This window comes from Mixophyes fleayi, chromosome 3 (assembly GCF_038048845.1).
Source record: "Mixophyes fleayi isolate aMixFle1 chromosome 3, aMixFle1.hap1, whole genome shotgun sequence".
Lineage (NCBI taxonomy): Eukaryota > Metazoa > Chordata > Amphibia > Anura > Limnodynastidae > Mixophyes > Mixophyes fleayi.
The window spans coordinates 347975077-348001723 of NC_134404.1; the positions used below are offsets into that span (position 1 = coordinate 347975077).

Consider the following 26647-nt stretch of genomic DNA (forward strand, 5'->3'; position numbering starts at 1 on the left):
TGTTCCTCAAAGTCTACCAGCCAGCCACCTATCCATCCATCTCTCCATGCTTCATCTTCTCGCCTCTCTCTTCCCTTGCTCGTTACTCGCTTCTCTTGCATTAGATTCCCTTCACTGACTCCCTATTGTGCATGCTATCTGTTTTCCCTTCCTTTTAGGATGTTTGAGCAGGGCCCTCTTCCCTCCTGTCTCTATACCTATTCTTCTACTCCAACTTCATTCTACTAGCTATGCTTGGAGTTTGAGTCCTGGGGTAAATGTATCAAGCTGAGAGTTTTCCGGCGGGTTTCAAAAACCAATCAGATTCTAGCTATCATTTATTTAGTACATTCTACAAAATGATAGCTAGAATCTGATTGGTTGCTATAGGCAACATTTCCACTTTCAAACCCACTGAAAACTCTCAGCTTGATACATTTACCCCCTGATATTATTTGTTTTTTGTTCTGTACTGTTTCAGAACTAGCCTCTACAAGTTTTAGTAGAGGAAATACAAAATAAATCCTAACATGTTCATCTCTAATATAGAGGGATTATCTAATGTAAGTGTGGAAGGACCTAATGTCCAGTTCACTTAGAACAGATTGCAGTTTTTTCTCTCTGGACGATTTCAGCCTCTTTCCCCGGTAATGAGAGAGACTGAGCAAATGGACAGCATTTTACAGTACCCATTGCAGGTGCCGCTATGAATTATGTGAAGTGGGTGCTCCAAAGTGCATTAAAAACAATATTCTATTTTGGGCATCTTAAAAGGTTGTGTACGTACCAGAAAAAGATGATATCCATGCATATCGCCATATAAATCCAGCAGACAGGCATACAATACTGCAGAGCTTGCAGGATGGGTTGAATTGTATTAGGCCATTGACCCTACATGTTTCATCACTAGGACTTTATCAGAGATCCCAATAGAATATTGTTTTTAATGCACTATGCAGTGCTCACTTTATGTTAATTTTACAGAATTATTTTAACTCCTAAAGAATATCTCTAATGGGGCTGCATACTCAGTCCTGCTGCAAGAAAACATTCTGCTTTCAGTTTTGTTGAGAAGATCATTTCATATAGCATCTGACGCTGGTTATGGACAATTGAGTATATACATGTGATTTAATTGACCTCTGTGTGTTTGGTTTTTGAAGAGGAGAGCACACCATGTTGCATTTTTTTAGTGTAACAATGATTAGCCTGATGTCTGGACAAGTCAGGAAACCTGAAATGGACCTAATTAATGGAGGCCCTCCCTCTCTCTATTGACTCCAGGGAACCCTTGATCCGTCCCTTACATGAACCAAAAGTTTTTTTTAAAATTCTCTTTCCAATAGCAACAATTTTCCATAGAGTTTGAAACACAGGTTAGAAGCCTGGGACTAACAGCCCATCAATGATTCTCTCTCTCATTAAAACCACTGACAAGTGAATAACATTGATTATCTTGTTACAATGGCACCTGTCAAGGGGTGGCATATATTAGGCAGCAAGTGAACAGTCAGTTCTTGAATTTGATGTGTTGGAAGTAGGAAAAATGGGCAAGTATAAGGATCTGAGCGAATTTGGCAAGGGCCAAATTGTGATGGCTAGGTCAGATTATCTCCAAAATGGCAGGTCTTGTGGGGTGTTCCTGGTATGCAGTGGTTAGTACCTACCAGCTATGGTTCAAGGAAGGAGAACCAGGGATAGGGTCATGGGCACCCAAGGCTCATTGATGAGTGGGGAGTGAAGGCGCTATAGCCCATTTGGTCCAATCCCACAGAAGAGCTACTGTAGCACAAATTGCTGAAAAGGTTAATGCTGGCTAAGATTGAAAGGTGTCGGAACACACAGTGCATTGCCCCTTGCTGCATAGCCGCAGACTGGTCAGAGTGCCCATGCTGACCACCTCCGAAAGTCTACAAAGAGCACGAACTGGACCATGGAGTAATGGAAGAAGGTGACCTGGTCTGATGAATCGCGTTTTCTTTTACATCATGTAGACAGCCTGGTTCATGTGTTTTGGTTAGTTGGGGAAGAGATGGTGCCATGATGCACTATGGGAAGAAGGCAGTGGGCATTGTTGGGAAACTTTGGATATTGGCATATATGTGGATGTTACTTTGACACGTACCACCTACCTAAACATTGTTACAGACTAAGTACATCCCTTCATGGTAACGGTATTCCCATATTGCTTACTTTAGAATCTTCTTTGCCTCCTAATGTGCCTTGCCCAAAGGTGCCTCATCATTCCTAGACTCTACGTGGCCTCGTAAACAAACCTTGTCCAAAGTTACCTCACCATATATAGAGCTTATGTGGCCTTGTAAAGCCTTATTCAGAGGTGCCTCACCCTACTTAAAACCTGCTTGGCCCCCTAAACATACCTTGCCTAATGATGCTTTAACCTACATAGAGCTGACATGGCCTCCTAAACAAGCCGTATCCACAGGTCTCCTGTCCGTACACAGAGCCGGCAAAGCATTAATAGCTGTGGAGAAATATTATGCTGGAAGTTATATTTGCACAGTAAGAAGAGGTTTGGAAAAGACTCCATATTACCTTATGACATATTTTTGCTAGGAACCCATCCAGTTTTGCTTTAATGCAGAGATGTGTGTGGCACTGTCACCTGCACTTGACAGCCTATCAGATTATAAGGATTCAGTGACCTCATTGAGACACTGCTTAATATTCATGAGCGCCTGGTGGAGGCTACAAGCTAAGTCCACAAGATGGTGGCCTCCAATATGTGTAAGTGACCGGTCCCTTTGATAACAAATATACTTGGGAGACAGTTTCAATTGCCACCTTCATATTGCACAGTACTGTCTGTGGGCCTAGGGCAGAGTTCATGGACTAACCGGGGGATACCTTCCAGATAAGTGTATTCTGCTGTGTTTGTTATATTAAGGTTGATGATGTAACTACTGTACTATCTGCTTCCACCTCTGACCCCATGTTATTTATCCTCTAAGAAGCTGCAGCACCCCGACATCGCTACTAGTAAGATCAATCCTACTCCACATCACCTTATGTAACACAGAATTCTTCGCCTTGTCCCAGGACTTCATGTTTATATCCATTTACTCCACTAGTAGTGGTACCTTCATCATCATCATTTATTTATATACCTTGCACGTATTTGTTCCTACAGATCCTACTCCTGGTAACAGGCAGGTGGTTGTAAAAGGTTGGCTGCCATTATTTATGGTATAAAGGTTTGCATGATGTGTCCCATTGTTTTATATCAGGCATATTGCTCCATAAGACAAAATATGTTTTTGCTATACTGTGAAATAATTGTAAAAATTCAAATTACAAAATGAAATATTAATTAACTGTCATTTATTTGAGAGAAAGTTCATGTATTTGATGGATGTCCGCTTTGAGCAATAACCAGTTGCAGGAGAGGACATGGGAGCAGGACCCTGGTCACTCTTTAGTCTTTGCTGTCAGATCAGGAAGTGGAGTCCCTTCTTTCTTAACATGGAGAGGACCCCAACTGCTGGAGGACAGAGAACAAACCATAAATCTCTAGTTTATATTACACCAATCAGAATGCAGGATTTATTACCAGCTTTCAGATCTTTAGAACTCCCTCAGGTATGCCTATTCAGACCCCAGCATCAGTTGATCTCTAACTCATTTTTCTCCTAGTATCATCTGGTCTCGAATTTCTAACTCCTCTTACCCCCTGCATCACCTGGTCTCAGATCTCTCCAACTCCTCCCCCCCCCCCCCCTGAATCACCTGGTCTCAGATCTCTCTAACTCCTCCCCCCCCTGCATCACCTGGTCTCAGATCTCTCTGACTCCTTCCACCCAGCATCACCTGGTCTCGAAACTCCTCCGTCCCTCCCAGCGTCACCTGGTCTCAGATCTCTTAATTCCTCCTTCCCCAACCTCACCTGGGGCTAGATTTACTAAGCTGCGGGTTTGAAAAAGTGGGGATGTTGCCTATAGCAACCAATCAGATTCTAGCTTTCATTTATTTAGTACCTTCTACAAAATGACAGCTAGAATCTGATTGGTTGCTATAGGCAACATCCCCACTTTTTCAAACCCGCAGCTTAGTAAATCTAGCCCCTGGTCTCAGATCTCCTCATTTGTCTGTACAGTGTACTATTGTTACTCGACATGGATTTTTTCTGCTTATTTGTTGAACCATGACAGTCCACCATAGAGGTTATATAGATATGTCTCTGGGACACACTGTACCCCTATAATGTTCAATTTGAATGGATCATTCCCAGCTGGAGCCCCTAAAACAGACAGATGGTATCCCCATGATCTCCACATGCCTATTCTATTGCTCACCTGCCATGTTCTATGTCATTGATGGTCTCTGGTAAATGGACGTTCTTAGTCTCTGGGAGAAGGTAGGCTATCAGACTACAGACCACAGCCGTGCAGCAGAATATCACTTCCGGCAGCAGATTCCAGACATTATCCAGGAACATGATCAAGGGGACCACAGTGACCCCAATTCGTCCCACAAAGGATGTGTAGCCACTACTGCTCTGTCTGAGAAGGAGAGAGAACATTGACACGTATTATTCAGGGAGAGGTCACAGGATAAACAAGGATCATTTATAAACGAGCAGTTCACTCTAGTGCACATTTATACACAGAGCTAGTCATGGAATCAGCTACCGTCCCTTATACCCACATCACCTAGCACCCTACCCCTACATACCTGATGCTCCAAGCATTCTCCTTCCTTGTACCGTCCATGATCGTTTCTGATGGAATTAACAACCCTCTTGAATCACCTGCCACCCTCCCGTCGTACCCACATCACCTAGCACCCTACCGCTACATACTCAATGCTCCAAACATTCTCCTTCCTTTTCCCTTTCATCCTTGTTTTTCATGGTACTAGCCATCTTTCCCTGTCATAGCCACAGCACCTTGTACCCTATACCCTACATGTCTTATAATCCATTCATTCTGCTTTCTTGTACCCAGCTGACTCAGCTGCGACTCTTCCCTCTTGTACCCACATCATCATCATTTATTTATATAGCGCCAACATATTCCGTAGCGCTTTACCCACATCATCTAACACCCTACTCTACATACCCAGCTTTCTCATTTTTCCCTTTATCATTGCCCCAGATTGGCCTAGCTACCCTCCTGCCTGATTCACAAGTGACTCTTCCCTTTCATACCCACATCGCCTAACACCCTACCTGTACATACCAGATGCTCCTAGCATCTCTCTTCCTTGTACTGTCCATCCTTGTTCATCATACTGCTAGCCACCCTTCTGGATGACAACCTCCACCCTTCCTCTCCAATTCACATCACCTAGTACCATGCACCTATCCGATGCTCTTGGTATTCCCCATCATTGTTCCCCATGGTACTAGCACCCCTCAGGACAACTGACCTTCCACCCTCCCTTCTTATACCCACATCACATCAAATATAAGTGCAGGATTGCAGAAGATCCAAAATAGGTTGAACTTGATGGATTGGTGTCTTTTTTCAACCTCATCAACCATGTAGAACCCCACTCCCTTAATGACGTGCCTAGCTCCCTTATTTCCTGCTCCTAATACACACACAACCTTCACCTAGTGTCCTTATTCCTGGGGAACCCAACATTCTCCTCCTGCCTTCCAACGTTCCACACAAGCTTCTGTATCTACGATATGAACTATACCTGATCACAGTTGGATACAGCTCTGCTGTGTACAGAATGAGTACTGTAAAAGAAGCCTCTGCAAAACCTTTTCCAGTGACTGCGACAGCTGTACGAAGGGCACCCAGCGCTGTGGAACAAACATAATTGTAACTACAGGGCCCCAAAAGCCGAATAACAACCCAGTGCTCTCGCATAATAGTGAGTTCATAAAATCAGACATGCAAATGCTTATTTTGTACCAATGCATAGTATGAAAATGTGTTTCTTGTGTAATAATACAAATGAGGACTGAACTGTCTCTGATTCTATACGAAGTTATAGCAGTGTCTAATACTCACATGCTGGGATGACTAAATTAAGTCCGATACACACTCCAGTCATCAGCAGAGTGAGGACCTGGGATCGGCGACGTCCCAAGTGGCTCACTAGGAAGTAGGTGCTCATTTTAGCAGGAAATTCAACCAGTGCGTACAGGAAATGTGTGAGGAAAATGTTGAGACCAAATCCTGTAACATTCAGGATAATTCCGTAATAGGAAAACGCCACACCAAACCTGTATTCCACACATTGACACAAAGATGGTATTTATAATCATGGTGACACAATGGTGGTACAATATCCCGAGGGTGCCACAATGGGGGTACAATATCCTCAGGGTGAGACAATGGTGGTACAATATCCCGAGGGTGAGACAATGAGGTTACAATATCCTCAGGGTGACATGATGGTTGTACAATATCCTGAGGGTGACACAATGGAGGTACAATATCCCGAGGGTGATGCAATGGGGGTACAATATCCTCAAGGTGAGACAATGGGTACAATATCCAGAGGGTGAGACAATGAGGTTACAATATCCTCAGGGTGACAAAATAGGGGTACAATATCCTAAGGGTGACACAATGGTGGTACAATATCCTCAAGGTGAGACAATGGTGGTACAGTATCCCGAGGGTGAGGCAATCAGGATACAATATCCTCAGGGTGACACAATGAGGTTACAATATCCTCAGGGTGACATGATGGTGGTACAATATCCTGAGGGTGACAATGGGGGTACAATATCCCAAAGGTGAGACAATGGGGATACAATATCCCGAGGGTGACGCAATGGGGTTACAATATCCTCAGGGTGACACAATGGTGGTACAATAGCCTGAGGGTGAGAGAATGGAGGTACAATATTCTGAGGGTGAGACAATGGGGGTACAATATCCTCAGGGTGACACAATGGGGTACAATATCCTTAGGGTGACACATTGGGGGTACAATATCCTCAGGATGACACAATCGGGGCACAGTATCCTCAGGGTGACATATTGGGGTACAATATCCTCATGGTGACACAATGGGGGTACAATAAGAGTATCCCAGACACAGTGCTCCTCACCACACTAGCCCCACACACAGGGAAATCCTCCGCAGACGTGGAGTACGGAACAGGTCAATGTAGGAGTACTTTGCTGACGATGATCCGACTTCTGCCAGTCTCCGGATGTGCTGTGATGGAGACAGTACAAGGAACATCAGGCTCAATAAACAGGTAATATGTCCATAAAAAGCACTCCTGTTCTACAGATATGTGTGGTCTCAATAAAAGCAGTTGAAGCAATGGTGTTGTATGTGAATGAAATGCGCAGTTTGGAGAGGGCGGTGGTAATGGGGACTGGGAATGATATCTGCTACACCACCTGTTTTCTTATCAGGCGGTGCCACAGGAGTCTTTTGGGTTCTTGCCCTGCTATAAGCATCTCCAGGGACAAGATCTTCCAGTGCAGACTTAAAGGTGCCAGTGCTAAATGAATGCAGGAGTAACCAGCAAAGAGGTGCTGCATCATCTGCACATTACCCCAGATGTGAAACCTCTTCCAGGTGCTGGTGAAGGATCCTGGTGGTAGCAGTGATACTATCCTACACCTGAGGGCACCATGTTGGAGTGCAGACACCACTCACAGTCAGCAGAGTGACTGGTTTGGCCAAGCAGAGCCAGTAGAAGTCAGTGACAACTTGCTGGCGACAACCAGTGAAATTCCATAAAGCATAGTGGAGCGGAGTATCCCGGAAGCACATTGGATGGTAGTGCAGTCAGTGGGATTATTGAAGATACTGTTTGTTCATCTGTGTTCATCATCCCACTGAGGTCAGTCTATAATACCTCCTTCTATCCCTCTAACATCCATGTGTCACCACCTGCACTGTCATCGGTATCCATCCTTCCGCAGGGTCACATTCACACACACACACACACACATATATATATATATATATACACACACACACGCACATATATATATATATATATATATATATATATACACTCATACCACCAAGTAATGTGGTATTGTAGCACCCACTCTGACCTCAGTATAATGAGCCCCCAGCCCGCTCTATGGAGATCTCCTGGCGGAAGCCATCGCATCACGGTTACAGCAGACTATCTCACCTCACTGTTTTTGCTGAATATATCCAGTCTCTGTCCATTCATTGCAGCACATCGCATCATCTCAGCTTCTGCTTTCTCAGCCATACCCTTTGTCAACAGCCACCTGGCCGATTCTGGAAGCCACCTGGTGAGGAGACAAAAGGCATCAATTGCAGTTATTATAGAGATCTGCAGAGCATCAGACTAAGTATAAAGACCTGCAAAGCATCGGACTAAGTATAGAGACTGAAGAGCCACAGAATAAAACCACAGTGTATCACACTAAGTAGAGAGACCTGCAGACCATTGCACCATGCAGAGATCGGATACTGACTGTAACCTGCTCAGTGGTTGCTGATGCTCTGTGTGATCTGAGGTTATAGAACGATTCATAGAGATCAGCTGCAGAGAGCCACCGGCCAGGGGAATGATATGTGTAATCTGCTGATAAAGTCCCTTTACCATCTCTTACCAGATGCTGATTATCCCCAGGACACACGGAGTGGTGATAATCACCACTAACCAGCGCCAGTCTCTTAGCAGATAAGCCAGAAGGGCCAGGACAGCACACCCTATGCTCCAGGTGACACTGGTAATGATCCCAGCATCAGTGCGGTGTTGTGTATCCACCCACTCTACACCTGAGGAGAAGAAAGAGGACCTGTTATTTATATCGCTCGCTATATACGCCACAAGTCATGTTCCTCAACCCCTTACCCCCCTCAGTCTTGTTCCTTAACCCCTTACCCCCCCAGTATTGTTCCTCAAACCCTTACCCCCTCAGTCTTGTTCCTTAACCCCTTACCCCCCAGTCTTGTTCTTCAACCCCTTACCCCCCACAGTCTTGTTCCTCAACCCCTTACCCCCCACAGTCTTGTTCCTCAACCCCTTACCCCCCACAGTCTTGTTCCTCAACCCCTTGCCCCCTCAGTATTGTTCTTTAACACCATACTCCTTCAGTCTTGTTCCTCAACCCCTTACCCCCCCAGTCTTGTTCCTTAAGCCCTTACCCCCTTAGTCTTGTTCCTTAACCCCTTAGCCCTTCATTCTTGTTCCTCAACCCCTTACCACCTTCAGTCTTGTTCCTCAACCCCTTACCGCCTTCAGTCTTGTTGCTCAACACCTTACCCCCTTCAGTCTTGTTCCTTAACCCCTTACCCCCTTCAGTCTTGTTCCTCAACCCCTTACCGCCTTCAGTCTTGTTCCTCAAACCCTTATGCCCCTCAGTTTTGTTCCTCAACCCCTTACCCCTTCAGTCTTGTTCCTTAACCCCTTACTGCCTTCAGTCTTGTTCCTCAAACCCTTACCCCCCTCAGTTTTGTTCCTCAACCCCTTACCCCCTTCAGTCTTGATCCTTAACCCCTTACGACCTTCAGTCTTGTTCCTCAACCCCTTACCCCCCAGTCTTGTTCCTCAACCCCTTACCCCCCAGTTTTGTTTCCCTTAATCACCCTCATGCTAAGTGTGGCCATGCTCAGTACCACTTACATAGGGCCACGACGGTGACAGTGAGCCCAGAGAGAGAGAATCCAGAGAGTGTCAGGCACGCTGCTAACATTGGGTATGTTACTGAACCCGCTGACAGTGTCCCAAACACCAGGCACATGATTAAAGAGAGAAGCAACATCAATCTGCGGCCGAATCTGAAGGACATAAAAATAAACTTTGTATTATTTCTATATCCTATATACACAGCACACAGAAACATTGCATCTCGTTACAATAGATTAAAATAATCAGAATTATTATCAGAGCAAATTTATTATTAGGCACAGTTGTCAATTCCCTGCACACTATGGGCACATGGCACTATGGGCACGCTACTCTGGTGTCATTAAGTGTTCTCTGGCACAAACCATGCTACAATACAAGGGGTGCAAATCAGTTTATTATTTTGTACATAAGATAAATACTGGCTGTTTTCCATGTAGCACACAAATACCTGATAGTTTTATTTTTATACTGAAATATAAAGTTGATCTAGGACATGTCCTACCCCAACTATAAATCTGTCCCCACATTTTACATTTACCTCCCCCTCCAATGCAACATGGTTTTGCCAAGGTGCAAAGTTACTCCTTTTTTATGCTTTACTTTCCTTAATGACCCAGGCCCTATAAGTGTTACATATGTTTATTCATCAGCTACAGAAGTGAGAAACCAGCTCCTGTGAGTTTATCTGAGACAGTGCTAGAGCCTCCACCAGGAAGCTGGAAAATGTGACACAATGCATACAGTCCATATACACCAGCATGCACTCACACTCACCTGTCCATCCATACCAACCTGCACTCACACTCATCTATCCAACCTGCACTCACACTCACCTGTCCATCCATACCAACCTGCACTCACACTCATCTATCCAACCTGCACTCACACTCACCTGTCCATCCATACCAACCTGCACTCACACTCATCTATCCAACCTGCACTCACACTCACCTGTCCATCCATACTAACCTGCACTCACACTCATCTATCCAACATGCACTCATACTCAGCTGTCCATCCACTTGTTTAGTGCACTCAGACTCACCTGTCAGACAGATATCCAATGACGACAGCGCCCACTGTGACTCCACCATAGAAGAAACTGACCAGTGCTTGATTCAGCCATTTCTTGTCGCACACCAGATCCCACTGTAACACAGAGTATAGGGAGAGCGCAGTAGTGTTTCTCATGTAAGAAATCAATCAGGGTTATTTACAAAGCATCAAACCACACTCAGGGCCACGCCTGCTCTCCACACTCAGGGCCACGCCTACTCTCCACACTCAGGGCCACGCCTGCTCTCCACACTCAGGGCCACGCCTACCCTCCACAATCAGGGTCACGTCTGCTCCACACTCAGGGCCACGCCTACCCTCCACAATCAGGGTCACGTCTGCTCCACACTCAGGGCCACGCCTGCTCTCCACACTCAGGGCCACGCCTACCCTCCACACTCAGGGCCACACCTACCCTCCACACTCAGGGCCACGCCTACCCTCCACATTCATGGTCATGCCTGCTCTCCACATTCATGGCCACGCCTGCTCTCCACATTCATGGCCACGCCTACCCTCCACATTCATGGCCACACCTGCTTTCCACACTCAGGGCCACAATTCCTTTTCACATTCAGGACCATCTCCTCTCCTTACCTATTGTCAGACGCCGTTCCCGCTGATCTCCTGTCAGACGGGGAACGGATGTCTGACCTCCCGCTGGCTGCTCCGGAGTCCTTCCGGGTTTTCCCTGTGCTGCCGAACGCATGCGCCCTCTCCTCCGTCCCGTTGCTAGGCAGCGGGACTCCGCTGCCTCCTCCAATTGCCACTTTCCTGTGGCCGCCAATCAGGTCCTTCTGACCATTATTTAAACCTGACTCTGGCGCCATTAGGGTGCCAGAGTAACAGGTCCACTAGCCTGTGTTCCTGGTTCCCTTGCTCCTGTTTCCCTGTGTGTTCTACAGTTCCTGCTTTCCTGTTGTGACTTCGGCTTGGCGACTATTCCATTATCTGAGTGACCCATATTGTACTGCGACCCCGGCTTGGCGACTATTCCTTTGGATTTCCATTGGTACTGTATATTCCCGATTGGTGTGACCCGGACCGTCTGACCCTTCTACACTATACCGGCAACTGGCTAATATGACCGCGACCTGCGTACCCTGTGCAGCGAAGTCCAAACCTCCTTGCGGGGGTCCCTGGCGAACACCAGGGGTACGTTAGACTCCGCACCTACTAGTTCAGTAGTGCCAATACCGGTTAGTGTTTTGCTCTGTTACATTCCTCAAACGGCCTACGGCCTGACAGTTTACTCTGGCCATGACTGACGGTACCGGAGAACCCTCGGCTCGAGACCTCCTCCATTTAGGACTGCGGGTGGAACAGCAAGAATCCAACCAGGCGCAACTCCTACAGTGTATACAAGGGGTGATTTCCCGTCTGGACTCCCTGAACATCCCTCAGGCGGCTGCTCCTGCTCCGGCTCCTGCTCCCGCTTCTGCTTCTCCCAGCGGAATTGTCGCTACTTCCAGGACTCTACGGATCCCCACACCTGAGAAGTATGACGGTAATCCCAAGGGATGCCGCGGATTTCTTAACCAGTGCTCCATCCAGTTTGAACTAGCACCGGAAAATTTCTCATCCGAGAGAGCTAAAGTAGCCTACATTATTTCCCTCCTTACTGGACAAGCCCTGGCCTGGGCCTCCCCGCTTTGGGAGCAAAACGATGGGTCTCTACAATTCGGACACCTTTATCGAGAACTTCCGAAAGGTATTTGACGAGCCCGGCCATGTGTCCTCTGCCGCATCAAGTCTGCTAGCTCTTCGTCAAGGTTCCCTTAGAGCGGGTCAATACACTGTTCAGTTCCGTACCTTTGCCTCAGAATTAGGATGGAATGATGAGGCTCTAACGGCTACCTATTGGCAAGGTTTGTCCGATCCTATTAAGGACGCTATTGCCTCCCGAGATCTTCCTACCAAGCTCGACGACCTGGTTTCTCTTAGTATCAAAGTGGACATCCGCCATCAAGAGCGTTCCGCTGAAAGGAACCAGGATCGCCGTTCTGTTCGTCTGGCTCCCCGCTTTCAATCTCCATTTCCTCCAGCTGAAGAGCCGATGCAAATTGGACGCTCTCGCTTGTCCCGGGATGAAAGGGAACGTCGCATTAGGAACCGTTTGTGTCTGTATTGTGGAGAATCCGGTCACCTTTTGTCTTCTTGTCCAAGGAGGCCGGGAAACTCCACCTCCTAGGCAATAAAAGGGAGGTTGTCCTAGGATCCAGTCTCCATTCTCCCTGTCCTCCTAAAGATACCAACTTCCTGATGCCAGTCACCCTCAGGTCTTTGGATGCCTCTCTGGAATGTTCCGCCTTCGTGGATTCTGGATCCGCAGGGAACTTCATCTCCGCCAATCTGGTGTCCAAGCTTCGCATACCCTGTTCTCCATTGCCGCAACCATTGGTTCTTACTGCAGTTAATGGTAACCATGTCAGCAACGGTTCCATCACCTATATCACCTCTCTAGTTCGGTTGCAGGTAGTGGTTTTTCACCATGAGTGGATTAGGTTCCTGGTCATTCCGCAGTCTGTCAACTCTATCATCTTAGGGTTACCCTGGCTCAGGATGCATTCACCGCAATTTGATTGGCTTCATGCCCAGGTATCTTCCTGGGGTGCTTCGTGTTTCAACCAGTGTCTCTCAAAGGTACTTCCACCCATCCGCCTACCTTGTCTCTCTCTTGACTCCCAGGTCAAGCTTCCGGAGCCAAACTTAGATTTCCTTGACGTCTTCAGCAAAACTGCCGCGGAGAGTCTTCCTCCACATCGTGCGTGGGATTGTCCCATCGAGCTGGTGCCCGGCAAAACTATTCCTAAGGGTAGAGTCTATCCACTGTCTCTTCCAGAAACGAATGCTATGTATGTGTACATCTCTGATAACCTTCAAAGAGGATTCATCAGGAAGTCTACCTCTCCCGCAGGAGCCGGATTCTTTTTTGTAAAGAAAAAAGATGGTTTATTAAGACCCTGCATAGACTACCGCCGCCTAAATGCTATTACCATCAAGAACCGCTACCCTCTGCCCCTTACTGAGTTGTTCGATCGTATCCGGGGTGCTAAGATCTTCTCCAAATTGGATCTCAGAGGGGCTTACAACTTGATACGCATTCGGAAAGGCGACGAGTGGAAAACGGCATTCAACACCCGTGACGGGCACTACGAGTATCTAGTGATGCCTTTTGGGTTGTGTAATGCCCCGGCCATCTTTCAAGATTTTGTCAACGAGATCTTCAGGGATCTTCTGTATCAATTCGTGATTGTCTACCTGGACGATATTTTAATATTCTCATCTGATATATTCTCTTACCGTCTTCATGTTAAGACAGTCCTCTCTCGTCTCAGAAGATATTCTTTATATTGTAAACTGGAGAAATGTCTTTTTGAATGTTCCCAAGTTCCTTTTCTGGGTTATTTAGTTTCCGGCACCGGTCTTCAAATGGACCCCAAAAAAGTAGAAGCCATTATCAACTGGCCACTCCCCACTGGCCTCAAAGCTACACAGTGTTTCATCGGGTTTGCCAACTATTACCATCAGTTCATTAAAGGATTTTCTTCTATCATCTGTCATCTGGATTTCCCTTGGTACCGTATATTCCCGATTGGTGTGACCCGGACCGTCTGACCCTTCTACACTATACCGGCAACTGGCTAATAGGACCGCGACCTGCGTACCCTGTGCAGCGAAGTCCAAACCTCCTTGCGGGGGTCCCTGGCGAACACCTGGGGTACGTTAGACTCCGCACCCACTAGTTCAGTAGTGCTAATACCGGTTAGTGTTTTGCTCTGTTACATTCCTCAAACGACCTACGGCCTGACACCTATGCCCTTATCACCCCCTATCTCCTCCACTCTCCCCTATGTGTTCCTCTCTCCTCCCATCTCTATCCCTCTTCTTCCCCCATCTCCTCCTCCCTAATTCCTTGTGCCCCATCTTCACTCCTGTTCTACATCTCCTTCCCTCTATTCACAACTCCTCTCCTCTGCCCCATCACCTTCCCTCCATCCATCTCCAACACTCATTTCTACCCCTCTCCTCGCATCTCCCCTTCTTCCCTCTCTCCATCTCCTCAACACTCCTCTGCCCCATCTCCTACCCTTCATCCATCTCTTCCCCATCTCCTCTGCTTCGGCATTACTTGAGGTACACGGTGCATTTCTGCGGCAGGACTGCTCTTGTGGACTTTGTAAATTATCTCCAGTGAGTTCACTTTTAGAGTTTTACATACTGTCCATAGAAGAAACATTATACCAGGAATTATTCTCAGTAGAATTTGTATACCCCACAACAACAATCTGCATGAGAACAAGAGACGTTATACTATACTGCATGAAAACTAAGGACAATGTCAGGGAAACATCTTAAAAATCCCTTCCCAGAAATTAGACAGCTGCCAACAGTAAAGGAGGTGAAGTGACAGGGAGAGCTGTTAATGTGACTGTGGATAATGTCAGAGGTATCTGTTTGGTTTAAGACTAATAGCTTAGATTTTTGTACATTTGAGATTAGTATTTATATTATTTGTTTTTTTTACCTTTATTTAACTGTGGAATTCACCTCAGTGAAGAATTTTACATTAAGAGGTTAATCTAATATGTAAAAGAGAAAATTTGTCCTTCTGTCCTTCTGTCTGTCTTTCTATACAAATCCACATTTTTCAAGCGAAGATCATGACATTTTGCATACGAGTGTATTAAAACATGACGGAGGCAGCTAAAAAAATGTAAAATTGAAATTCATTACGGGGTGGAGGTGGCGAGGGGGGTAACACCTAAAAATCATCGAAAACGACCATAACTCTGGAATGTCTGGAACAATTTACACCAAACCTGGTACACATATGACTTACAGTCTGACAACAAATATTGTGGGGGCAACACACCCCTAGCACTCCTAAGGGTGGGGGTGGCGAGGGGGGTAACACCTAAAAATCATCGAAAATGACCATAACTCTGGAATGTCTGGAACAATTTACACCAAACCTGGTACACATATGACTTACAGTCTGACAACAAATATTGTGGGGGCAAGACACCCCTAGCACTCCTAAGGGTGGGGGTGGCGAGGGGGGTAACACCTAAAAATCATCGAAAACGACCATAACTCTGGAATGTCTGGAACAATTTACAACAAACCTGGTACACATATGACTTACAGTCTGACAACAAATATTGTGGGGGCAACACACCCCTAGCACTCCTAAGGGTGGGGGTGGCGAGGGGGGTAACACCTAAAAATCATCGAAAACGACCATAACTCTGGAATGTCTGGAACAATTTACACCAAACCTGGTACACATATGACTTACAGTCTGACAACAAATATTGTGGGGGCAACACACCCCTAGCACTCCTAAGGGTGGGGGTGGCGAGGGGGGTAACACCTAAAAATCATCAAAAACGACCATAACTCTGGAATGTCTGGAGCAATTTACACCAAACATGGTACACATATGACTTACAGTCTGACAACAAATATTGTGGGGGCAAGACACCCCTAGCACTCCTAAGGGTGGGGGTGGCGAGGGGGGTAACACCTAAAAATCATCGAAAACGACCATAACTCTGGAATGTCTGGAACAATGTCTTGGAAGAAGTTCCAAAAAAAAGGGGAAATATATTTTTTCTGGATGCACCCGGAGGAACAGGTAAGACGTTTCTCATCAAGTTGTTACTTGCTAAAATTCGAGTACATTCCAAGATAGCTATTGCTGTGGCCTCTTCTGCAATTGCTGCAACTTTGCTCCCTGGTGGAAGAACAGCACATTCAGCTTTCAAGTTACCGCTTAATCTGGCCCGAAGTGAAACTCACGTCTGCAATATCACTAAACGAACAGAAAAAGCTCAGATTCTGCAGCAATGTCAGGTCATTGTATGGGATGAATGCACCATGTCACACAAAAATGCTTTACAGGCCCTCAATCAAACACTTCAATTTTTAAGAGGCAAGGATTTACTAATGGGTGGAGTCACTGTTGTATTGGCTGGAGATTTTCGACAAACATTGCCGGTCATTCCAAAAGAAACAATGGCGGATGAAATTAATGCATGCCTTAAATCATCACATCTTTGCAGGCATGTTCGCACTTTGCGACTAACCACAAATATGAGAGTTTCTCTGCATGGCAACACAATGGACGGTCAGTTTGCTGATCATTTCTTAAATATTGGCAATGGTTTAATGCCGCTTCATCCAGTAACTCGTCTCTTCAAACTCAGAGAAACACTTTGTAACACAGTTGTGTCTTAAAATTCTTTAAATCCCGGGCAACGCCGGGTATTCTGCTAGTTTCATAATAGAAACGTGGCTTCCTGTCTTCTGGGACTAAAAGTGTTCAATCCAGCTCCCTTATGGAGGCTAATTGTGCCGTCTATATGAAATGTTCCCTTCACTGGTCCCTGTATTCTCACATATCTTAATCCATGAAGAACCCAATCCCTTTTTAGATTAGTCACTGGATAGTCCAATCCCAAAATATCGGAGTCCCTGGACACTCCGTCAGTCCCAACCTACTGCAGCACAATTCTCAGATAGCAAATCTTTTAAATAACTTTATTTAAGTTTTTAATTGTAACAATACACATCTGTCACAGGTCTCATAAACATATAAGAAGGTAGTAATTACACATAGAATATAGATGGCTCATCTTTTATACTGTAGGTCAATTAATAATTTAAACGTAAAGATTAATATAAATAGTTCTCTCACATTCACAGATTAATGTTCTTCAAGTTATTTACACCCTAATTTAAACATTAGACTTATATAGGCATTATATATGTGCTCTGATTGTAAGATGTATGTATGTTGTAATACAGACAGACAGTGAGGTCCTACCTGTGTGACGGTGGTGGAGGAGAACGTGGAGACATCGTACTCCCAACCATGATCACATCTCTGTACCAAGGACACATTGACCATCTCCTGGGACCTGTTCAGGAGCAGGTGAGGCTGTGGCTGAGAATACATCGTACAGGAACTGAAGGTCCCATCTGGTTCTCGGGGAATGTGAATGAGAAGAATGTCTTCTTGGCTCAGGTTCCCTGGGTTCTCCAGGGTGGGAATTGCACAGTGATGGGGTGGAACAGCTGAGATGAAGATATGCTGTAGGAAGTGGAGAGGGACGATGAGTCGGGGGATGCACAGAATCAATAATATGAGGACTTGAAATTTTCCAAACCCACCGGCCTCAAGGAGCAAATCATCAAAATTAATTTTTTTTGGAGCAGAGACAGAATTGAGGGGAAGAGGTAGTAAATCCATTGTTTGATGTAGGATTAAATTTACATCAATGGAAGCCTAGTGTTATTGCAGCAATGAGCAGTCCAGATTTTCTCCTTCCACTCTTCCTGAACCAGCAATGATCCACAAGGTGCTGTCCCTGAGAACCTCCAGAACCAGCAATGGTCCACACGGTGCTGTCCCTGAGAACCTTCAGAACCAGCAATGGTCCACAAGGTGCTGTCCCTGAGAACCTTCAGAACTGGCAATGGTCCACAATGTGCTGTCCCTAAGACCCTCCAGAACCAGCAATGGTCCACACGGTGCTGTCCATGAGACCCCCCAGAACCAGCAATGGTTCACAAGGTGCTGACCCTGAGAACCTCCAGAACCAGCGATGGTCCACACGGTGCTGTCCCTGAGACCCTCCAGAACCAGCAATGGTCCACACGATGTTGTCCCTGAGACCCCTCAGAACCAGCAGTGGTCCACACGATGTTGTCCCTGAGACCCCTCAGAACCAGCAGTGGTCCACACGATGTTGTCCCTGAGACCCTCCAGAACCAGCAGCGGTCCTCAAGGTTCAGTGTCTGAAACTGCAATTAATACTTTCTTTCACAGCTTTGTACTGGGATGTTGTATAAGCTGCTTATTGCAAATAACTTCCGGGGTCCGTCCAGTCTAGAAGACTTGTGTCTCACCCAGTGAGGGAGCCCTGCAGATCTAGCTCCCATTTATCCTTTATAGATCCTCCATAATCAGTGGGAAAATCAATTAGAGCCAGTGCTCTCTCTGTGTACACAGTCATTTGACAGGAGTCACACTCGGAGAGCTCTGGGCATTGTATTCAGCCTAATACAAGGAACATGTATACCCTAGTCTAGGTTACAAGGTCAAACAGTTCACTGATACAGGACAGTTAAATAATTTCATAACTTTAATATAATTTCCAGGTCTCCAGCTGCTTAATCAATTATCAGGGGTGGAGACTGAGAGTCCCTGTATCTGTCCTGTCCACATTGCACCCAGTATTTATATAATTTTATATATATAGCGCTTCTCTGCCAATAGGACTTAAAGCACTTTCCGTCTGCAGAATAAGAACACAGGCAGTAAAAGAAACAGATAAACAGAGGAGAGCTCAGCATCTGGGTGTTATGGAAGTAACGGAGCTCTAATTATAGGCTTGTGGTCACATTGTAAGTGTAACAGTTTGATGGAGCAACACAGATTTCCTAAGCCTGATTTTAGGAGGGGGGGGGGGGGGGGCTGATCTAAATTAATAATTGTGCCCCCGTGATTATCTGAATTAATAATAGTGCCCCTAAATATATAATTTATTGCAGTCCCTTCAGACCACGACTAAGCATATCCAGCGAAACGCGCGTCTGTGTTTCACTGGATGCTTTTTGCCTATTGCTTTAATTTTGAATGGAGGTCTCTTCCATGGACTTGTGAATTTGCTCAATTAAGCCCAGAGTTAGTGGAGCAGTGTTGAGGTAGTCAGCAATACACCCCCCATAATTTGATTGAGCCGGGTGCTGTTCCTCCACTTGATTAACAACAATAGCCACACATCATTTAGTTTGGTGGTTTATGATTATCCAGATAGAAAGGCTATCTGGTTCTGTATCAGGATTTTTCTCCACTACTCTATATACAATTGAAGGAGGCTTATTATAGTGGTTATCCATCCACGGTTCTCCTTTATTATATATAGCTAGGCATGCATCCAGTTAGTTTTAATTATACATTGGTTTTAACTTTTGATATTTTATATATCTCGCTGTTTTAGTGGACTAAATAAAAGTTATATTTTAAGTTATTTCTGAACCCACTCTCTGAATTGGTGACATCTTAGCGAGCTTCAGTGCACCTCATTATTTCTTTCGTTTTCTCTCTCAGTTTTTCAGTCCCTTCAGACCTATCAGAAGGTGAAATGCGCTGCTTTACCCCACAATAGGGCAGGCGCTGGCTGGGGGCAAGGGGGCATCTGCTCCCCGGGCCGGTCCCATAGTGGCCTTCCTTGGGCTGGGTCACTGGGCCACCTGCATTTTCTTTCTTTAAAATCCTAATAAACTGCTGAGCCGAATCTCGTTCCCTGGGCTAAAGTTTCCAACCCTCCCCTCAGCAGGGCTCTTCTTCACTTCACCCTATACAGTAAAAGGTTACTGGACGATTTAACCCTTCCCTTGAGCAGATGCTACCAAATCTCACCACGTATCGCAGCAGTATCTGTAGTTGCACAATAACTGTTCTTTTATAACCATCACCACTCCCTGGTTCTGCCCCAAATTCTGCTCGAGGAACCAGCAATGGTGTGTTCTGCCGACTGGCAATATTACATGTGGGTGTGGGTCAGTGTACCCAGCTCTGTGCGTAGTCTGACAAACTGTCTCAGTACAGGATTATCCACAGGCTGCACTGTGAACTAGGTGTAATCAGAATAAAGATTACAATGCAGATGTTTACACAGTAATGAGAAAGAACAATGTGATAGGATAGAAGTAACTATTATAAAGTTATATGTAGCTGGGGCATTGGGAATGATAAAACATGAATTACCCCCTCCCACACCTACTGCCAGAGCATTGATAAGAAACTGTCCCCTGAAGCACCTGGGTGACGAGGGGTATCCAGAATGTCTTGTGACTTTACACACCCCACACCTATGGGGGCTCCTGCTGTTTGGGTTATAATTCTGTACAGGACACAAGGCTCTGGAAACATTGAATGGTTCCATATAAAGCGTCTCTCTGGCTGCCTGTCAGCTGCTGGATAGATGACAGGAAACACACGTTACGCAGTTTTATTTCTGTATCGTTGTATTATCATGTGTGACTGATGCAGCTTCTTAGACACGTTCTCATGTCAGTGCATCAGTACATAAACTCTGCACTACACTTTATATAGCGCCAACATATTACACAGTGCTGTACAATCACAGAATGTTTATTCATATTAGTCCCTGACCCGTGGAGCTTACAATCTAATTTCCCTATCACACACAAGTATGCTTGCTCCCACACAGGGCCTCTTGTTGGGTTGGCCGTATACTCCTTTACTTAGTATAAAATAGGTGAATGTGTAATGCTTACAGTGGTATGCTGAGCTGACACTTCTCTCCTTATACCTGGAGAGACTGGGGGCACCAACGTAGTCCGCATACAGTAACAGATACACACAGACCCGCACATGCAGGCTGACACAGATATACAAAGACTGACATATATACACACAGATACACAGACTCACACTCACACAGGTAAACGAAGACTCACGGGGGAGAGACAACGCAGTCCGCACAGAGCTATAACTTGGTCGCCCCTATCGCACAGCCTCGAGTCCGCGCACACTGAGGGCTGAGATACAGAGACACTCTGACACCAGCGAGCTGCTTCTCATTGGCTGACTGTGGATTTACCTCTGAAGTTGATAGGTGCCCAATTTTATGGGGATATTTTATTCCATTTTATGCACAAGAAATTTGCTATATTATAGAGGTTTTTATTTAAATCAAACCTAATAGGTTGCATGGACTCACACACACAGATATACAAAGACTGCCACATAAACACACATACACATACAAACACACATACAGACTCGCACATATATACAGATTGCCACATATACACAATCACACACAGACACACACACACACACACAGACTCACACATATATACAAAGACTGCCATATATACACACATACACATACAAACACACACACAGACTCACACATATATACAGATTGCCACATATACACACACACAGACACACACACAGACTCACACATATATACAAAGACTGCCATATATACACACATTCACATACAGACTCACACACACAGACTTACACATACATACATACATACATACATACATACATACATATAAACATACAAACACTCACACACAATCATACACGGATACAAGGGTTAGGTAACCAGTTACATTAACTAACTGAGGAACATCTTGTCCTATTAAGTACATCTGCGGATTAAGTTTTTATTAGAATCTCTAGGACAAACACATCCAGTGTCTACACGGAATTGTGTTATGTAACCTACAAATACTGTATAGAGTTTTATTATTATTCTTGTTGAGTTCTAAGGTGCCAAAATACTTAGCAGTGCCAGAAAGTGGGTAAAACCGGGACATACATAAAACAAGGAAAGAAAAGGTAAACAAAATTATTGTGGACATGAAAACTAAGGGTAGGGAAGGTCCTGAGAGGAGGAAAAGTGAGACCGGCGGTTTTCACGTAGTTTGGCTGGAAAGGGGAGGAGAGCAATAGGCGGTAGATGGAGAGGAGGCCGCAGGAAATGATGGCGGCTTCCTTAGGGTTGGCAAGGTAAGAGTGTGTTTAAAGGAGGATGGAAATGTGCAAGTGGAAACAGACAGATTAAAGGGGGTGAAATGGAAACTGAGTTGAGGGGGCAGGTTATGTGGTGAAGTAGAAGGGGACACGCAGTACGAATGGAGAAGGTGGGAGGGAATAGGGCCATGGGTATGTTGTGGGTTGAGATAGAGATGGGCATGCAGTAGGAGAAGTTAGGAGGAAATAGGGTTTAGAGGTGAGATTACAGCATGAGCTAGAGATGTGGGTATGTACTAGGAGCGGAGATGGTGTGGGGGGAATAGTGTTGAGGGATCAGGTTATGGTGGGAGGTAGAGGTGGGCACACAGTGGGGGGAATGAAGCGCAGATGGTGGCATGGAATAGAGTTGAGGGTCAGGTTATGGTGGGAGGTAGAGGTGGGCATACAGTGGGGGGAATGAAGCGCAGATGGTGGCATGGAATAGAGTTGAGGGTCAGGTTATGGTGGGAGGTAGAGGTGGGCACACAGTGGGGGGAATAGTGTTGAGGGATCAGGTTATGGTGGGAGGTAGAGGTGGGCATACAGTGGGGGGAATGAAGCGCAGATGGTGGCATGGAATAGAGTTGAGGGTCAGGTTATGGTGGGAGGTAGAGGTGGGCACACAGTGGGGGGAATGAAGCGCAGATGGTGGCATGGAATAGAGTTGAGGGTCAGGTTATGGTGGGAGGTAGAGGTGGGCATACAGTGGGGGGAATGAAGCGCAGATGGTGGCATGGAATAGAGTTGAGGGTCAGGTTATGGTGGGAGGTAGAGGTGGGCATACAGTGGGGGGAATGAAGCGCAGATGGTGGCATGGAATAGAGTTGAGGGTCAGGTTAGGGCTCACTGCGTATAGCGAGCGTACTCTGCATTCAGACACATTACCAGCAGTGACAACCATGCACATGCAGCACATTCGTTTGGTACAACTGTTGCCACGTCCAGCTGCACATCTGTAGATGCACTATTTCCTATTTTGGCAACACTCTGCATTATATTATTTCCAGCATTTGGACAAAAAATAGGAATAAGAGCCTGTTTTTGTTCCATTTTGATCCATTATGTCCTTTATATCTTTAATTAGCCATCAGAAAGAGGGAACATGGGACAATCTTCATGTCACTTTTGCAGTTATAAATATTTATAACGCATATTGTAATAATAATAAACAGATAATAAAAATGAAAGATGAAGAAGAGAACTGCGGAATATTAGATAATGCCTTGAATACAGGTTATATTGGTAGAAATGCGTTTTCCATGACACGGTTGAGCGCGTCCCTTTGAAAGTAGAGGCTGAGGCCCGGTTACTGGTGCTGGTACCGACTCATCTGTCCAAGTCTGACCTTACTGACAACCCATCACTGATAATGTTTCTGTACCTGGGTATGGTCAGTGTTACCCCTCTGTTCTCCCCTTCTTGCGGTGGGTTTGATCCCATTGAGTACCCCTCCGATTTAAGATGACTTCGGCACACTATCAGGTTCAGATGGTTGAGTTCTTGCTCCTGATTCGGTGGTTCTCTCTTCCTGACATCTTGTACTGACACTTGACCTTGCCTTTAGTTTCCCAGCTGATTCCCGATATCCGCTGTCGCTCCCCAGCAATTTATACACTGGAATCTTCTGCTGGGCAAAGCTTAGTTCCGCACTGCTCCTACTAGCTGGTATCCAGCTCTCCTCTCAGCTACAAGTCCCATGAATGTCTGGTGAGAGTCCTGGGTTACCACTATTGTGTCATGCTCCTTGTCGTTAAGCTAGAGATGACCATCAATAATGTAACCCAGCGTTCACCTGTTCTGGGAGTGTAGAGACAGGGGAGGATGAACCGCCATTTGGGGGGAGATTCTCCGCGTGGCCATTGCTGAAACTGCAGCCTTACCAAGATGAGCCAAGGAGCAGATACAGTGGAGAAGCTCAGCATCTACAGAATAATGCAATGGAGGCTCAGCACCTACTCTGCTTCATAATAGAGGTTCAGTGCATGTATTACTATATCATGGAGGCTGATTGCCTGCAGTGGGTGTTTAGTGAATGGGGGGAAGACAAACATATCAGAATAATCTGTTTCCTCCTTCCTGTATAAAGCTTAGAGGTTGAAGAGGTGGAGTCGCTGGGACTATCAGCAGCTGCAGCCTCTGAGGACCAGGAGAGAGCCGAAGTGGATTACTATAAATCCCTCTGTGGATTACTATAAATCCCTCTGTGGATTACTATAAATCCCTCTGTGGATTACTGCACCACCGGCTATCTGCATTATTTTCTGATATTGTTACATAAAATTACATATGAAATTATATACGAGGTCTCTGAGTGGTATTTTGAATTATTGATATATTTATTTTTTCTTTACTTTGTTAATTATTTTCTGTTTATGTATTTTACACTGTTTCTGAGTGTTTGTTGCATTGACTGAAGCAATAATCCTAATAAGGATGAATATATCTGGTTTATGTTGTTACTTCTCGCTCGCTCTCTCTCTCTCTCTCTCTCTCTCTCTCTATATATATATATATATATAGAAAAGTGAAAAGACAAACAGTCGCTTGGTGAACAATCAAAAGTATCACGTAACAGCGTGATTAACAATTAGTATATCACATACAGCAGGCAGCTCCGCTACAACATCAGATTGCAGATTTAACACCTAAGTAAAAAACACAAAAAAAGAAGCGCCAAACATAGTGTAATAACATCAAGGCATGAGTCCCATCCAGACACTCTTGGGTTGATGAAATATGGTGAATCGTTTGCCAGAGGTTAATTCCCTCAAATGTATCAACACCTAATTTCAATAGACTCCACCTTTCCAATAATGAGTGGCAATTGAATACATAAATAATAATAATACATGTGTAATGGATACAGCCAATTTATAAAGTGAAGCAGTGATTAGCCTCTCAAGGGTGGATTTCCACACGATTAAAATAGCTGTTTATACATAAGCTGCAAAGCTGAACTCAAAGAGAAACAGGCTTATTAAAGGATAAAATCCGTTTTAATTACAGCCTAAATCCATAAAAAGCAATAAAATGCCCGTACATCGGGTACAATAAAACAGGCTTATCTGTATAGAAAAGCGCTTGCAGGGGTCCCCTCAGAATGACTCTCTGGAGCTGGCACACAGGAACCTCCTTGCCTCCGCTTCCACCAAAATACAGGACCTCCTTCCGAACCTCCTTAACGCGTTTCGTCTCAGCCGAGACTTTATCAAAAGGATATAAGTTCATAGGTGGACACTTCATCCTTTTATAGTCCACATTGGCATTCATAAACCATCAGTAGCCGTCTCACCGGAAATCACGTGACAACAGGTATGGGCACGAGCTCCGTATCCATACTTCCGCCCGTAGCAACCATCCGCATCACTTCCTGTTCACGGAAGGTGAAATCACCTCCGCTATAGACTCCGGAGCAGATACCAAACTAAACTGTGATGCATAGCACTGACAAATATACACCACAATGACAGTATAAGCACAGCAATAAAATTGTACAACTCCGCTCAGAAAAGGGGAGTCAATTAACCGGATGGAAAATATATATATATATATGATGATAGGAAACCTTAGTTTTAATTGTTTGTATTGGCTGTAAAAGACAATGTGGGAATTAGTTTGTACTAAGTCACAAATCTGGGTGTTATAGTTCCATGATTATACAGAATTAAGTTTAGAAATCTTTCATTCAATTTAACAATTGACTAATTAATTGGGAGATAAAGTTCCCTCCCTTAAGCCTTTATATCTTGATTGGGCGAAATGCGTCAGCTGATTGGGCAGCACATGGAGGACCATGTCCTCTGTATAAGATGAGAGAGGAAAGGTGTTAGTCTCGGGACATACAAAGTAATGCCACCAGGTCCGCTGGTATAAACACTCCAGTGGGGATATGATCTATATACCTTGCTATCACTTATATTATTATATTTCTGTACATAAGGGGGTGGAGTCTCATTGTGTGCTGTATTCTGCGTGAAATCGCTCTGCACATGCTCAGAAATGGACCTTACACCAGTGAACACAAGAATGCAAATGACATTTCCTACAGCTTCTTTCTTGGTTGCATTTTTTCCTACAGACCCCAAAGGCGCATATACATCCACCTCCAAATAAGCCCCTCTAGCTGGACTTACTCTAATGGTAAATGAGGCCCCATGTGGAGAACGTTGTCCCAGGAAGTTACATCATGTATTATGTATTCCAGTTGGGTTTACTCACTCTTCCCCCTCTCTCGGATTAGCTACTAGCTGTAAACGTACAATGGGTGGACAAGACAGCTTGATAGCCGAGGACGGGTGGCCTAACGAGTCATTTTTCTGGTGTAGAATTGGCTTCTTAGAGGATTCAGCAAAATATTTGTATATTCAGATTATCTGTACTTAATAATATACTGAGGATAAGATGCTCACAAAGGACTAATGAGAATTCAAATTGAGAACCGTCTCTTTATTCATAACGAACCATGATGGTCAATG

The 26647-nt window shown here is 45.1% G+C and overlaps 1 protein-coding gene across 2 annotated transcripts; it reads right to left on the reverse strand.

The window, feature by feature from the left end:
• Positions 1-3321: 3321 nt before the first annotated feature.
• SLC22A7 (solute carrier family 22 member 7) lies at positions 3322-18554 on the reverse strand. Of its 2 annotated transcripts, none has more exons than XM_075204513.1 (10): positions 17430-18554; positions 10587-10690; positions 9536-9690; positions 8520-8688; positions 8069-8192; positions 7016-7125; positions 5964-6178; positions 5644-5752; positions 4293-4499; positions 3322-3478 (listed from the first exon to the last, which is right to left on the reverse strand). In XM_075204513.1, exons 1-10 carry the CDS (start codon positions 17853-17855, stop codon positions 3409-3411), a joined length of 1689 nt encoding a protein of 562 aa, XP_075060614.1. In that variant the 5' UTR covers positions 17856-18554; the 3' UTR covers positions 3322-3408. The 2 variants fall into 2 exon arrangements, with proteins under 2 accessions (XP_075060614.1, XP_075060613.1); XM_075204512.1 differs by having other exon boundaries at positions 3322-3481.
• Positions 18555-26647: the final 8093 nt, after the last annotated feature.